General features: G+C 35.1%; 1 protein-coding gene across 1 annotated transcript in view; it reads right to left on the bottom strand.

Annotated features, from left to right (window-relative positions):
* Positions 1-4,688, bottom strand: part of LOC145330733 (uncharacterized) — a 48,684-nt gene extending 43,996 nt beyond the window's left edge. Inside the window, exons 1-2 of the mRNA XM_080175398.1 lie at positions 4,410-4,688; positions 2,265-4,108 (exon numbers count right to left, since the gene is read on the bottom strand). Coding sequence (XP_080031524.1) covers positions 2,265-3,830 — 1,566 coding nt within the window. The 5' untranslated portion in view covers positions 3,831-4,108; positions 4,410-4,688. The remainder of the gene's footprint in view (positions 1-2,264; positions 4,109-4,409) is intronic.
* Positions 4,689-15,555: the final 10,867 nt, after the last annotated feature.

Genomic DNA, 15,555 nt, shown 5'->3' with positions numbered 1-15,555 from the left:
GGGACCCACCTCCAGTCATCCTTGTTGGTCGCAGATTGAATTTCTCCAATACGATGAGAATTAAATGTGTTCAACATAGCACTGTTGGAAACTATTTGTGATAAAACACACGATGAATCAGTAAAGTACATCACTCTGATAACATCAAAGGGCAGGGCATCTCTGACGGACTTTGCCAACCTTGTGGACATCTGGCACCCCATCAACTCAAGGCGTGGAATTGATTCACACTTGACCGGCGCAACTCTTGACTTGGTGGCTAGCAGAAACGTTTCAAATCCTTGTCTAGTTGGCCACCTCAAATATGCATTAGATGCATAAGCCTCTGATGACCCATCCGAAAACATCATCAAGGATGGAAGGCCAGTTGGTTCATCCGGGACCACACAACGGTCAAACTCCAATTTAGCGACCTCAGCTCTGTCCTCCAGCGACTGAACAAGTTCATCCCGTAGACTTTTTGGAATGAAATCTTGCCAGCCCAAATTCAGCAAACATGTTTTCCGCAGGACAAGTTTAATTCTCAACAGAATAGGGCTGCAAAGCCCGATCGGGTCGAAGGTTTGGGCGGCGAACCTGTGGACCATCTTCTTTGTCAGATTCTCGTCCAAGGCGTCCTGGAGGTTGTACAAATCAGCATCCTCTTTCACCTTCCTTCCCTTGACTTTACCATCTTGGTTGACTCTTGTGGCGATGGACAACACATCGGTGGCTGGCTTCCATATCAGCCCGAGAACCTTGGTATGCTGGCAATCATCTCCAGAATAAATGACTTGTTTGAAGGAAAAACTACCTTTGCCGATAATCCTGTCGGCCTCTTTCATCATCTCCTTGGCTTCTGGCTTCGATCCTGCTCCCGAAATAACGTCATCTATGAAGCTGTGCTTCTCAAGCTTGACTGCAACTGGAATCTGAGGTAACTTGAACTCCTCATCAGGGTAGGTAGGTATTTGTGGCTCCTTCCATAATTCAGGTTTGGCAACAATTTCACTACCGTTTATTTGTCCCTCTCCATACATCTCCTTGACCTCTGCTTCACTCTTTCCGCCGAACAGGCGGGACGTCAACTTCAGGGCTGTAACTGCCAAATTTCCCGCAGCTAACTCGCCGAAATTTACAACTTTGGTCAGGTAAATTTCAAGTGGACCATCTGGCGTCGGGGAAAATAAAACTCTCTTCATCTGGCTGTCGAACTCTGTGGCCAGGATGGAGTTATAAAACTTGGAGATATCCGCGGTTATACCAACCTTGTAACCGCGGAAAAGCATCAAATGATAAAATATCTTCTGCATTGGCGGCGGGCCTCCCAGCATTATGTTATTAAAACTGGTACCCTTGAACGTCAGAGAACTATTTGCACACAATCGCATGGGTGTGGAACTTGAATCCTCCTTGAAAGCAACCACTATTGATGAACAAGACTTAGGTCCTTCATACTGCAACTCTTCAGGCGTGGCTTTTTGGAAAACGCCTCTTCTTATGGCGTCGTTGAATACCTCCACATACATTCCATAGGTACCTTCCTTGACCATCCTGGCACGATCCTTTTCAGCAATTTTGCGGGCTAAGCTCTCATTGTAGGGTAAAGTGTGAGGATCTTCAATATAAGCATATTGACCTGTCCACTTGTTGGACTGCAAGTCTAGTGTTAAACCTGCCTCAATTATCCTCTGCCTCTCACGCTGGTCCCAGGTAGTGCCGTCGGCCATAGCCTTGCACTCTTGACAAGCAGTACATCCTGGACAAAGTGCCTGCGGCTGTATGCCAAACGATTCAGACGTCAGAAAGTCTGGCAAAGTGCCTCCACTGACACTGACAGCCTTATAAGCCGACTTTTGATCTCCAGCTCCACCATCAGCACTCGTACAGATAAAACCACTACCAAAAATGGTTCGCCACAACATAGACTGGCCCACTTTCTGGTAGGTTGAAGGAAACACGTCAGGATGTGTATTTCCAATGATGATATCTAAGCCTCCACTAATATATGTAAACCTTTCTGGCGGCATTTTAAATATCTCGGCGGCAGTTTCGGGGTGGACCGAGCGCATCTCGTTGGCCCCGCCGAGGGTAGGCATGACAGCTGCCTCAAACTCCCTCAGATTGCCGTCCCTATCCTTCAAATAAAACACAACATTGCGGCAGGAAGACTCACTGCCATCAGCTACAGAAATAGTTGTATATCTGCCAGTAGATTTCAGCTTCAACTTGTTGGATAACTTCTCAGACACAAGTGGCAAATTTGCCCCGGAGTCAAACATTACCGTGGCGTGGCAGGTGCCGCCGCCAGGTGCTACAACAGGAACTAACTGAAGTAAGAAGGTACAGGGGCTGGGTGCAGAACTTGACTTGTAGACTGTATTCACACCAGCACTAGCCTCATGGAGTAACCTGGAATGGTATCTGTCGCAATTATTTGTACCACAAACACCAAGCTTATCAGACTTATTACACTTGTCAGCAGTATGGCCGTCACACAAGCAGAGTTCACATAACTTCTTCTGCTGGACAACTTTCTTCCGGTCAACCACATCCATCTTCTTAAACGTGAGGCAACGGAAAATCGGGTGTTTCTCCTTGCAGCTCTCCACAGGACATGCACTGTTCCACTTGGAAGCCTTGCCCTTTCCAGCCTTTCCATTCTTATCGTCGCTGCGGCCAGATACTTGCGCGGCGGCAGCTCTATCACGATTTCTCTTGCTGGCGCCACTATCATAGGACATATCACCGGCCAACATGGCACCTCTGGTCCTCTCCAGCAGTTCAACAATCTTCGGGATGTTTGGTTGGTTCATGCTACCAAGCTCCATCATAATTTTGTCCCTCAAATTTTCAGGGCACTTGTCTTTAAAAATATGAATGAGAGTTAGGTGGTTGTAATCCTTAGCTGCAGAACCAACGATGGCTTCTACCTCCTGCATCATGCTCTTGAAGGTAGCAATTGCGCTAACCACGTCCACAGGTTTATCCACAGGTTTCATCTTGTTCAACTTAGTTAAAATCCTCATGAACCGGCGAGTGTTTGATAAAAACATCTGGTCAAGGAACGCCCATTGTTCATTGTGATCTCTAATCGCTGACACTTGCTTGCGTAGTTCCGGGTTGGTTATCACCTTCTCCATACACAACATCAGACTTAACCTCTGGTCAGCAAATCCATAACCAGAGCATAGATCCTTAAAGACCTGTTTAAAGTTTGGGTAATCCGTGTCAGTACCGTCGAACGACGGCAACAAACTGTTGTCCCAGCGCCCATACTGCGGGTTGGAACTCCGAATATCCACAGCAGACATACTTCTGGAGAGCATGGCAGGTGTCCCACTCTCATCCAGATTAGATGAACGACGTTCCATCTCTCTAAGCCTTCGGTACATATCACGTACTTCTTGGCGCAACTCCACGGAAATTTTAAGCACTCCCATGTCCATCTTCACCTTCTCAATGACGTCAAGGTTCCTGGCGACAGTGCTTGACCTCGCGTCATCTGAATCATTGTCAAGCCAGTACAGAATTTTTGTACACTGCTCCAACGACGCATAAACTTTATCTGCAACAGTTTTCTGCTCACTAGCTTCATCCAAATCACGCTTGAACTCGCGCAGCTCACTAGTCTCCACGGCAGGTTTTAGACTTTTTATTAGGTCAGATTGGTCCTTGACCTCACTAAAAATGTCACGAATTGATTTTACATTCACATTTTCACATGAACTAAAACTTTGGCAGGCTTTTAGATTGTCATAAAACAATTTTAACTGTTCATCAAAAACTTCTAGCCTTTCACTGCCAATAGCGATTGCTCGCTCAATTTTCTGCTTTTTGGTTAGTGGCATATTGATTCACTAGGTACTTATTTCACAGAAAAATTGTCACAGTTTATTGCATCAATAATTCACTAGATGCTATTGATCTCTTGATGAATGCTAACGCCTATTCATCAGATATTTTGAAATTGTCTCAACCATGACACTTTGGTTGAGCTTGGACTTCCGAATTAGCGGGAAGTTCACGAGATCAGTTGGCGAACATACAAAACCCCCAATACCAGGAACCATCAAGATTCAACAGCAGGTTTGAATATAGATTTATTGATGAAATTATTTCAAAAGACCTGAAATTACAAGATCAATTAATAAACAGAATAAAATATTATTCGTTATCTTAAAACTTTGAGCACTAAAAAAAATCTTTTTCTTTTCTTATGGTTAAAGAATCTTTGGAAACTTTGGCTTTTAAAGGAAAATTATTTGGTTTAATAAATCATTGTTAAATGCAACAATAAGGCACATAAAAATTACTAAAACATATATTAATCATAATTAAGTTTCATGCTTAGCTGGCTAAAGCCTTTTTTAAAACTACATATAATCGTCCTATACACCATACTTCTTAATCAAATTAACAAATTCTACCTGAAGCTCTTATGGTTTCAAATCCCTGATATACTAGGGTCGTTCGCACACAATGAGACCAATGATAGGCCCAATTTTGTTCTCCGCAATCTTCACACTCTCATATCTCATTCAAAAGTAAAGAACGTGCGCTTCAAAATAAACAAACACTCTATGCCGCGCCACATTATGAAAGGAAAGCCCTAAAAGACGACATTTGCGCTTTGTTTTTGGTTTAATGATAAGGAATTTAATTTCGAACTTGATAAACACAAAGCTTCCTCGAAAAGAGGTTAAGACAACTCCAAAATATTATTATTTCAAATGTTGATTATAATGCATTAGATCATAAGAATAAAAATAATATTATTATGTGAAAAGGAATGAACCAAAAAAAATCTTCCAAAGAAATCATAGACAACATATATGAGAACGAAGTCATTATGTCTTTAGAACATATTTGTCAATTTTATGTCACCCATGACTTCATTTATATACAGTAATAGATTTGTAAGTCGATGATAATACATCTATGACTACTTTGTTTAAATTCTATATTCGACACAAGCTTTTAAAAGTGCATGTATAAAGAAAGCTCCTACTATGATAAGAGAATTTAACATTCTGATATAGTTAAGTTAAAGCGTCGCTGTGCTCCGCTTAAAAGCTTCCTAAAAGCTACACAGGGATCTTAAGGGATAAGACAATGCTTGAGAAATGGTATATTTCCCAGTGGTGTTAAACAGTAATGCCTTTTAACTTCTACAAATTGAAAATTATTGTTTAAAAGTTTAAACACTTCAAGTTTTAAACTAACCAATCAAAAGTATAGCTTTTGAGCCAACAAATAAGAACCGCAATTCTAAAATTTGGTACCAGTGTAATTTCTCGCCCAATGTCCCCTCCATTCCTCCCGTATATACCCGTCATTATAGACATAATTCTTAATTAAACTTCTTCACTTTTTAAATCGAATTCTGGATAATTTTAAAAACAAGAATGAAAATGTTCAGTATTTGCATGGAGTGTGGTAGAAAATGAGGTATGTATAACAAAAAAAAGACATTTAAAAGACAAAAGGAAAGACGATCTAGCTAGTAAAAAAGGCATAGTCGACAAAAGGGGATCGAAGAAGTAGGCACTAAAAAGGGAAGGTGAATATTACGTTACCCCTGACTAACAAACAGACACAGGCTAAATATAGAGTAGCTCCGCTACCTAAAATTATAGATTAGCTTCCGACATACACGTCAATAAAACTCTTCATTTTTAGGTTCTATTTTAGCCTTTAACGCTTTATAAGCAGACAGTTCGTTTATTTCTTAAAATTTAATAATATGAATTTAAGAAACATTATTTTTTTTCAGAGAGAGAGAGGACAATAGGCTGTTTATTACGCTAGTCCCCAATGGCCTATAATAACGTTTTCTTTTAATTGGCTTAACAACTTTTTGGACTTTAGTGGAGTTTGATTTGTTGTTTAATTAAGTTGAGAATACAAACGTTCCAACTAATATTTTTTCTACAGGAGAGATAATTTTGTGTATTATAATTGGGGAAGAAAAAGAAAATTATTATAACGATAGGAACCATATGAAGTAAATTTTAAAACATTACAGATTTTAAGCCTTCTTGAAAAGTAAATTCTATTCCATCAACTCATCCTAATAAATTGCGGAATATTTTAGTTAACATGCATCTTCAATGATGTATGTCGACTATGTGGGCTACTTACAAAGTAGTAAGAACTGACATAGTATCGAATCGTTTAATCTCATATATGACACAAAATTTTAAATGACAATGTCATTACTATTTATATTACTAGCGGCTTCGCCCCTAGCCTCTAATGCTTTGCCCCAAGAGGTTTGATCAACCTAATTTTTCGTATTTTAGATTTAAAAAGAAAAAGTAAATTTTTTTTTTTTTTTGGGGGGGGGGTATTTTTCATTTTTTGGGGGGGTTGGGGGTGTCCCACCCCCCAAGAAAATAGCTTAAAACCATCACAGGACCAGTAGGTATATTCCCTGAAGAGTAGAGCCCAATCGGTTCAGTGGTTACTGAGATCTTAAGCTTCAGACGGACAGACAGACGGACAGACATTGTTCTACTTTGTATTATAGATAAAAACGTCTTTATGAACATAATATTACTTTGGTATAATAACAGCGACAAAGTCCGGCAGGGAAGCCTAATTTCCAGGTCCTATTTGCATTGCCTGTTTTGTCCTAGAATTTTTTGTGCTTAAACGCACAATATGCGTTTGCGCGCGAATTTGTGTGACTTACGTTCGTACATTTGAGTGTTGCCCATGGTTTAAAGACATAGCAATAGTCAAAATATTTAAAGATTAGTTTTTTTATTTATGCTGTTTTATAGATACTAACGATTTTGCCTTAATCCTAGTATGTAAGCTTTGAGGGGTTGGTTTATGGTGCAGGCTAAAATAGCCTAAAACCTTTCCCAAAACAATACAAACTAACTATACTGGATATTTCTGTGTTATTTAAGTTTTTAGCCATCTTGTAAGTTTTTACAAGCATTCTATAATCATTACTAAGGAAAATAATTAAAAGGTTAAAAACAGCTTCTAACTTTTTGAATACCTAAAACTACAAAAGACCTAATAACTAAAGACTTAGATTACATAAGACCTAATACTACAAGAGTAGGTATTTTGTAACAACGCATACACAATTGCCTAGTTAATTTTATATGCCTTTTGATTGTCCCATTTTCCTGAGATTGTCTAACATTATTGCAATCCATGGTATCTATATTGCAGTCATATTATGTACTCCTTTATCCGTGGTTTGCTTCAAACCTTTGAACCCATAACATACATTATCTATGATTGATTACTGAAAGGCTCACAGTGGTTTTCTCAGCCGTTTAATAACTCAACAATAACAATACTCTATCAGGCTAACCAAGCCTCAATTTTGCTGTAATGTAATGTATTTCATGTCTGTGAAACGTCTGAAGGCAACAAGTTTCAAAGTTAAGAGAACCATTAATAGACTTGCTTAATAAATGAGGTTAGCATTTTTGTTTTACGTATTCGCCCCTAGCGATTAAGGAATAAAACACCCAAATAACAAGGTCGTCAAAGTTTTTTATATGTAGTGGGGGGGGGGGGGGGTAAAAATGAGGGGACTCAAAAGGGGACTGCCATTTACACACCTAGCAAATTTACAGTGGATGTGTTTTCGCCAGTGCAATGGATCTATTTATTCAAAGATTATTTAAATTTTGGGGAGTAAAATGAGGGGTTTCAAAGGTTTAGGGGGGAAACCCCTCCCATTCTTTAGACAACGCTTATGAAAAAGAATTTTAAGATGGGGTTAAAAAACATACCCTTATTTCAAAGACTTTAGATTTGTAGTAAGCTTCCCTGACTAGCCGTTACATGAAGTTACTAAACATTACGTACACACAACACAAACACAAATAACTAGTTTTTCATATTGTATTTTTGAGCTTTATTTTTTTGCATTTTGTCACCCTTGTTTATCTTTACGTAGCCGATAAAGTGTTCCAAATTACCGTTTTACTGCTATTATCTACACCGCAACAACCTAATAACATATTTGATCTCGATAACATTTTCATAATTGTCCTAATATTTACTTATTGACATAGCGTTTATGTTCAGATATTTATCATTTAGACCACTTATCAAAGTTGGAATGGCAGGGGAGGGGATTCAGCGATTTTACCTTCAGAAAATCCAATAGCAATTTCTGTTTTATTCTTATTGTTATGTTTTTTCTCTTAAATTTAAATTTTTAATTATTCAAATTTAATGAAAGTATGTTTATCTTATAATTTTGTACCTTGTTATCAAGTAAAATTTATAGCCTTTTGCCCTTTTGGGGCTAACAAAATTGGTTTTAATCTTATTTTATCATTTTAATAACCGCGGAAAGCTGGAAAGAATGCGAAAAATAACTACTCCACTTAACTATCCCCATCTCCCTGGGAAGAGGTATACATGATTAATAAGTATGCCCATCAGCCGACCCAAGATTAACATCGATTAAAGCAGCTTCTAACTGTTCTAGTTATTTATAGAACAGATGTTGGCGCTAATCTTATTTTGATTTATTTTTTAAAAGCGAAGGTTTTCTATAATTAGGGTCGGTCCGTCCGTCCGTCCGTAACGGATAGCTTTTTTCGTTAATTTAGACATGTTAGAATTGTCCAATCGATTTCAAATTTTGCATGGTGATTCCTTAAGTAGTTAGGTACGATTTAGAAAGCGTAGCAACTCTATAATCATTGCCAAAATGTCCGTACGTCCATTTTAAACATGTTGATTTTTTTACTTTTTTAAATAGCTTTTTTCGTTAATTTAGGCATGTTAGAATTGTCCTATCGATTTCAAATTTTGCATGGTGATTCCTGTAATAGTTAGGTACGAGTTAGAAAGCGTAGCAACTCTATAATCATTACCAGAATGTCCGTACGTCCATTTTAAAAATGTTGATTTTTTTACATTTTTAACAACAAATTTGTATGTGACCTAATTATCCGATTAGTCTGATTTTTGGTATACTGATTCCTAGGACAACAAAGTAAAATATTATAAGCGAAGCAACTCTATAATCAAGTCCTAAAAATGTAAGTATGTCCATAATCATTATCCTGTATCAAGCAGTTTTTCAACAAATTTACTTACAATTTTGCTTTGACTCTTATACATTCGCATTCTGATTATTCAGTTCTGACATTATACAAGTGTTATTGTCCATTTGTCCTTCCATTTCAGAGCTTCGCTTTTATGGATGTTGTCATCCTTGTTTAATCAAAGATTTCCTAAAATTTTATTCCATAAATGATAGCTCTGATCGCTGATTTAAACTCTTGGCACAATGATTCCTGTAAGAGTTAGATATAATTTAAAAGGCATAGCAACTCTATTATATACCCATTACCAGACAATGTTATTCTGTCTGTTTTTCGATTAAAATATGTTTTGTTTTATAATTTTCTTTTACTTTATAAAAAGTACCTAAAACTTATATTTATTTTTGCTAACGTTTTTATTTCTCGGTTATTTCAATAGAAAAAAAGTATTTGTTTTTGTGCAAACTTTACATATATGGCTTTTCTATAGAAAATATACGTTGGACTAAAAAAGGTTTAAAAATGGCGATTGGAAAAAAGTAAGTTGTAGAATAGATAGACAAGGAGAAGCATATTCAAAACAAAGTTTTGCCAAGTTTATCATCATTAGCAGCCAAGAAATTTACATTTGTACTAAGGAAAGTATCTTCTATACAATATTATTGACTGTAATGAAAAAGAACATACTCATACAAAAAAAATACAGCTATTTATAGCAGTTTACTATACCCCTTTTTCTCGCCAGTATTAAAAACAGAAACTATTTGTAAGTCAACTCTTAGCAGGGAGGGAAGGAACAGTGGACTGTAAATAACACTGGTAAACATATAATTCAATCTAAAAACTTTGGATACAATGTAAATCCTGATCGTTCAACAAGATCCCTGTCTCAAAGAAATTAGTGTTGGGCAGTTTACAGTTACTTATTCGCTGGCTCAACAACTTTGGGGTCATTCATTAAATTTTGATTGGTTTGTTTATTAAGTAGTTGAGTGACAAAACGTTTCAACCATTATTTGTAATCTACAGAAGGGGTTATTTTGTGTATCATCATTGCGGATGTTCATCTATTTATCAGCAATTGTCTTATACTTTTAGATCCTTGTATAGAGCAAGTAAATTGTATTTCCTATCAAATATTTACTCAATTTCTTTATACTAATGTTAAACAATTTTTCAAGCAAAGGTAATTCTTTACACAAACTTAACATACAAAACCTTAAACGTTTCAAATATACTTTTGGTTTCAAAAAGTGGCACATCCGCCTTCCCCCCTGTATTTTTTCTTCTTATTTTATTAATATTTAAAATTCTGTAAAATGATTCCTTTCTTTTTGATAAGCATCCACTCTATAATGTATTTTTCTATTTTGTTTAATTTTGTATGTATAATTATATTCGTGCTACGCTATGCTTTCATCCTTTTTTTTAAGTTCTGAGCTGATTTAAATGAAATTATTTTTTTTAAGTAACCTGTGTTAAAGTATAAATCTTCAGCTTATACTAACAATAAAATTAATTAGAAAAGAATCACGAAACCTATATGTGATTTTCAGCTGTCGTTGGGGGCCACACATCGTAGAATTGACGACCTTTTTATCTGGCCCCCAAATATCATTTTAGATTTATTTGGCTTGTTGGTTATACCTTATTCCTGATAAATCTTCAAAAACTCTAAAATATACATCCAGAAACAATATAAACACATTTACAGAAAACTATTTCTACACTCAAACATTAGAAAACTAAATTAGATTAAAATCAACGAATACGTTTCCCTGGTTTAGAAAAGTATTGAAAATCAATAATCTATAAATGCTTTCAAATCCTAGATAGACCATAACAACATTTGAATCTTCATTTCTTCTTGCTTTTTTATGTTTATATGCTCTGGAAACCAAGATGATTAGGTCAAATTTCCAGTGAAGCCTTGAAAAAATATAATCAGTGACAAGACAGTCATTATTTATCTGCTTCTCACTATTCCTCTACTTAGTGGTTTACCCTCAAAGTAAGCAAAAAAACTCCTACCACCCCACCCATTATTTCAAAAAAAAAAATAAAAAATTCCGCTTGTTTGTTTATTACTTTAGGAAAGGTTTGGTTAGGTTTAGTTATGGACCAAAAAAGGGAATTAATTGAGATTATTTTCCATTGACGTATCCGTCATTCCTTGAAATATACTAAAGTAACAGGATGTCTCTGTGTGTGTGGGTATGTTCAGTAAAAATTCATAAATGGATAGACTGATCATCCCACAATTTTTAGGGAATTTGAGCTAAGGACTTTTTGCAGGAAGTGAAGAATGTCACCGCGACCAATATTTTTTTAAAGAAAAAAATATCAACCACAATTTTATGTTTTCTTTACAAAAACTTGAGATTTCCCCCTCCTCCCGTGACCCGTCTTTACTCTTTCTTAGTTCTTTACTTTAAGGGAAGGACCTAGTGTCTAGTGACGAAACAATTAGTCAAATACATTTATGATGATAGAAGAATCTTTGTTTATGACTTGCAATTATTCATTTTGCCAAAATTTTAATTGTGAAAGACCTTAAGATATTTCACATGCGAGCCGTGGTATCAAAAATATGTTCACAACATACAGATACGCTTTTTTAATAGCAAAGCTACTCTTTAAGTTCTATGTAAAAATAGTTTGATAGGTTTGTTAATCAGTAATGCATCTTTATAAATAGCTTCAAAAGAATGAAAGGATTAGAAAGGAAAATAACGAATATTATCGACAATTTAAGGGGAAAAAAACTGAACTATTTTATATCCTAACCTCGTCCTAAAAGCTTTAAACCTTATTGGAATCGATTTTCTCTTCATTTGAGTGATCCGATTTAAGATCTTATTGGATAAAATTAACACTAACATACGTGCAAACATATATCTAGCCTATTTAGTAAATTCTAACAAAGTATAAATATATCTCTGCTATAATTAGATTATTTTTACTTAAAGTTTGCTATTTTAATGATTTGCTCACTCACAAGAACTTTTAACAAATTAGTATTAAGACCTTGAAGTTGATTATTTTAATGAATATAATAAAAAGTTATCATGTTATCATCAAACATTTTTGCATGCAGCATGTAAGTACTTCATCAAGAATGAAGATGCAAGAATTGTTCTATTAATTTTAAAACTTGCAAAAGGATTCATGTAATAATGTAGGCATAACCTTTTATTTTAGCAATTTTTCTTTATTCTTTGATTCCATATCAAATTATTTTATTTTAAGAAAAATATACAATCACACAAAATAACAAAATTATTATTGAGTAGCTTAACTTCTAAAACTTTTAAAAGAGTATTTTTATCTCCCGTCCTACAGTTAGAAAAAAAACTGTCTTCGACAAGTTAACAATGGATGAAAAAATGTTTCAAAAACATGAGTTTCATACAAATTTCTGAAGGTATTGGTTTATTGATAGAAAGTTACATCAGCAAGGAAAGCAGGTGGTTTCCCTAATATCGCATATGGAGCACAAACTCTTTAAAAAGCGTATTTTTAAAAGCGAAGCTTTTCTATAATTAGGGTAGGTCCGTCCGTCACAAACGGATAGCTTTTTTTTAGTTAATTTGGGCATGTTAGAATTGTCCTATTGATTTCAAACTTTGCATGGTAATTCCTTTAGTAGTTAGGTACGATTTAGAAAGCGTAGCAACTCTATAATCATAACAGGAGTGTCCGTACGTCCATTTTAAACATGTTATTTTTTTTTACTTTTTTTAACAACTAATTTTTTATGTGATTTAATCATCGGATTGATCTGATTTTTGGTATGTTGATTCCTGGGACAACAAAGTGTAATGTTATAAGCAAAGCAACTATATAATCAAGTCCTAAAAATAAACATTATCCTGTATAAAGCAGTTTTTCAACAAATTTACAATTTTGCTCCGATTCTTATACATTTATATTCTGATTATTCAGTTCTGACACTATATAACACGTGTTAATGTCCGTTTGTCCCACCGTTTCAGTGCTTCGCTTTTATGGATGTTGTCATCCTTGTTAATATATATTTAGGTTAGATTATGGTAAATGTTAGAACATTGTACCACATAGCATTAAGGCATAGATTTTTCCGCGATTTTTTCTTTCTTTCCACACGTAACTCATTAACTTAACTTGTAACTAAACAAAGTTTTTTTAAACTGGCGGAAATGTTAGAGGCAAATACTTGTTCTTCGAGAGATATACAGTCTTGTAACTCCAAAATTTTCTAAGTTCTTTATAGTGCCTATAAGAAATTACGTCATATTATAATAGTCCATTATTATCATATGACGTCATTTTCGTTTTTTATTGGTTGGTTCAAAATATCAGAGTAAAAACCTTTTACCCTTAGTTTTGATTAGAGAAGGGGTGATTTTTTTTAACAATATTGGGGATTTACATATAATTTTCGCCAATTTTCTTATCCTTTCCCTTTAGATCCCTGGATATATTGGATTTAACCAATCAGCAAGATATATGTAAAAATATTTAAATGTATGTATCTATTTATTTTTCAATTATTTTACAGCTATGATTTTGAATTGTGAATGATAGTTAGAAAATGTTAAAATGGCAGCAGTGTCTCACGCCTTAGTTAAATTCCTAAGAAACCAGAGGTTATATTGTATTGTATAATCATTTCATTAAAATCAATTGTTTTAAATACCTTGTGTGTATGTGTGTGGGATTATATAACAGTTAGGTAAATCCAAATAATGTAAATTGCAAATAGAGCAATTTTCAAATTAAAAATTTACCTACTTAATTTAAAAATGTACCTACTTAAAATGTTTTTCATTTGTACTAAAACCTATTTTCCTCATATAAAATTTTGGATCTACTGCAGTTCACGGTAAAATATTGCTGGTAAGCAATATTTCCAAAAATCTATAAATTTTAAAGGCTGCTAGCTGTCAAACAGCTGAACATACAGATCATGCCCACACATTGTTTTAAGCGACATAAGAATGCCTACAAATAATCTGGAATAGCCATTAGGGTGGGTCGATTTTGGAATTTCACATTAGTAGACATTAGCAAGGGTTACTGGGCCAATATAAAACCCTGTGAAACTTGAAAGAGGTTTTTTAATCCAAAAACAACGGGCGCGCGGGGGGTATAAAATGTGCCCGCCCACTTATAAAACCAAAAATTGAAATTCCTTCAAACACAGGCATGTTGCACATCAAAATGACCGCATTGAAATGCTGATTACAGATCTGAAAACCGTTTTGAAAAATTTTGATTCAGTCTGAAATAATTTTCAAATTACCTACCAAAATGAACATTTTTGACTAAATCAGCTGTTTTTAGGTACTCAATGAGATCTTATTCGAATTAGGAGCAATATTTTTCAAAACGGTTTTCAGATTCGTAATCAGCATTTCAATGTGGTCATTTTGATATGCAACATGCCTGTGTTTGAAGGAATTTAAATTTTTGGTTTTATAAGGGGGTGGGCACTTTTTATACCCCTGCGCGCAGGCAGCCATAAGAGCCAAGTCACTTTTGAAACTTGAATGGGGCTTATCATACATATATATGACTTCCGCAACTTATGATAAAAGTAAAATCTAAAAACAGGGTGAAATGGGCCCACCCTAATAGCCATAAATCAATAATGCATAAATATCTCGCAGTGTAGAGAAATACGCGAAAAAAACCTATTTTACGCGTTTTTTCTTCAGTGAAGCTTTCCCTGTGCATAATTGGATCTTGGCTATTCCAGATTATTTGTAGGCCTTCTTATGCCGCATAAAATGGTGTGCGGGTATGATCTGTACGTTCAGCCGTTTGGCATCTAGCAGACTTTTTTTGCCAATTACAGAATCCTAATAAGCGAAAACAATTAATTTGTGATATTATTGTTTGCCTTGTGGATACAACCTCACTGTCATTAACCAAACTGTTATATTTATGTTTATTGTTTTCATATGTGTGTGTGTGTGGGTGTGTGTGTGTATATGTGGGAATGAGGCCTCTGGCAATTTCTTTGACCACTCCATAGTGTCTCCGTTAGGAACATTATGGCGACCAATTTTCATAACATCATATACTTTTTCCCGTTATCTTAGAACCGGGTTTAAAAAATAAGAATAAAGGCAATGAAAAAAGCAGCAATTTGATATTAACCAAAAAAAATGAAATCATTTTTAGAAAAGCGTTAATTGTAGATCAAGATTGAAAGGTTTAACACTGCTAGTTTGAGCCAACCAATGAGAAAATGTGTTTTTAAAACTTTAATATCTGTATGATTCACACTCCCTGACGAAATATTAGAAAATTAAAATAAAACAAACTTTAACTTAAGTCAAATTTATGACAGCTAAACCTTATTAAATCCTAATCGCCTCTGTAAAAGTTAAACAATAAAACTCATATAATCTATTTTTTCTATATTATGGCAGAGTAACGGATTTATGGTTGTATAGAACAAAAACTGAATTATGTTTAGGGGATTATAAATTGTTAAAAAAAAGAGGTTTCATGAAAGACAATGGCAATATTTGTTGGATGATCATACGTG

The sequence above is a fragment of the Acartia tonsa genome, chromosome 10, assembly GCF_053477335.1.
Source record: "Acartia tonsa isolate MP-2025a chromosome 10, ASM5347733v1, whole genome shotgun sequence".
NCBI classification, from domain to species: Eukaryota; Metazoa; Arthropoda; class Copepoda; order Calanoida; family Acartiidae; genus Acartia; species Acartia tonsa.
Note: the sequence above shows the minus strand (reverse complement) of the source record. Positions and strands in the feature narration are given on the sequence as shown.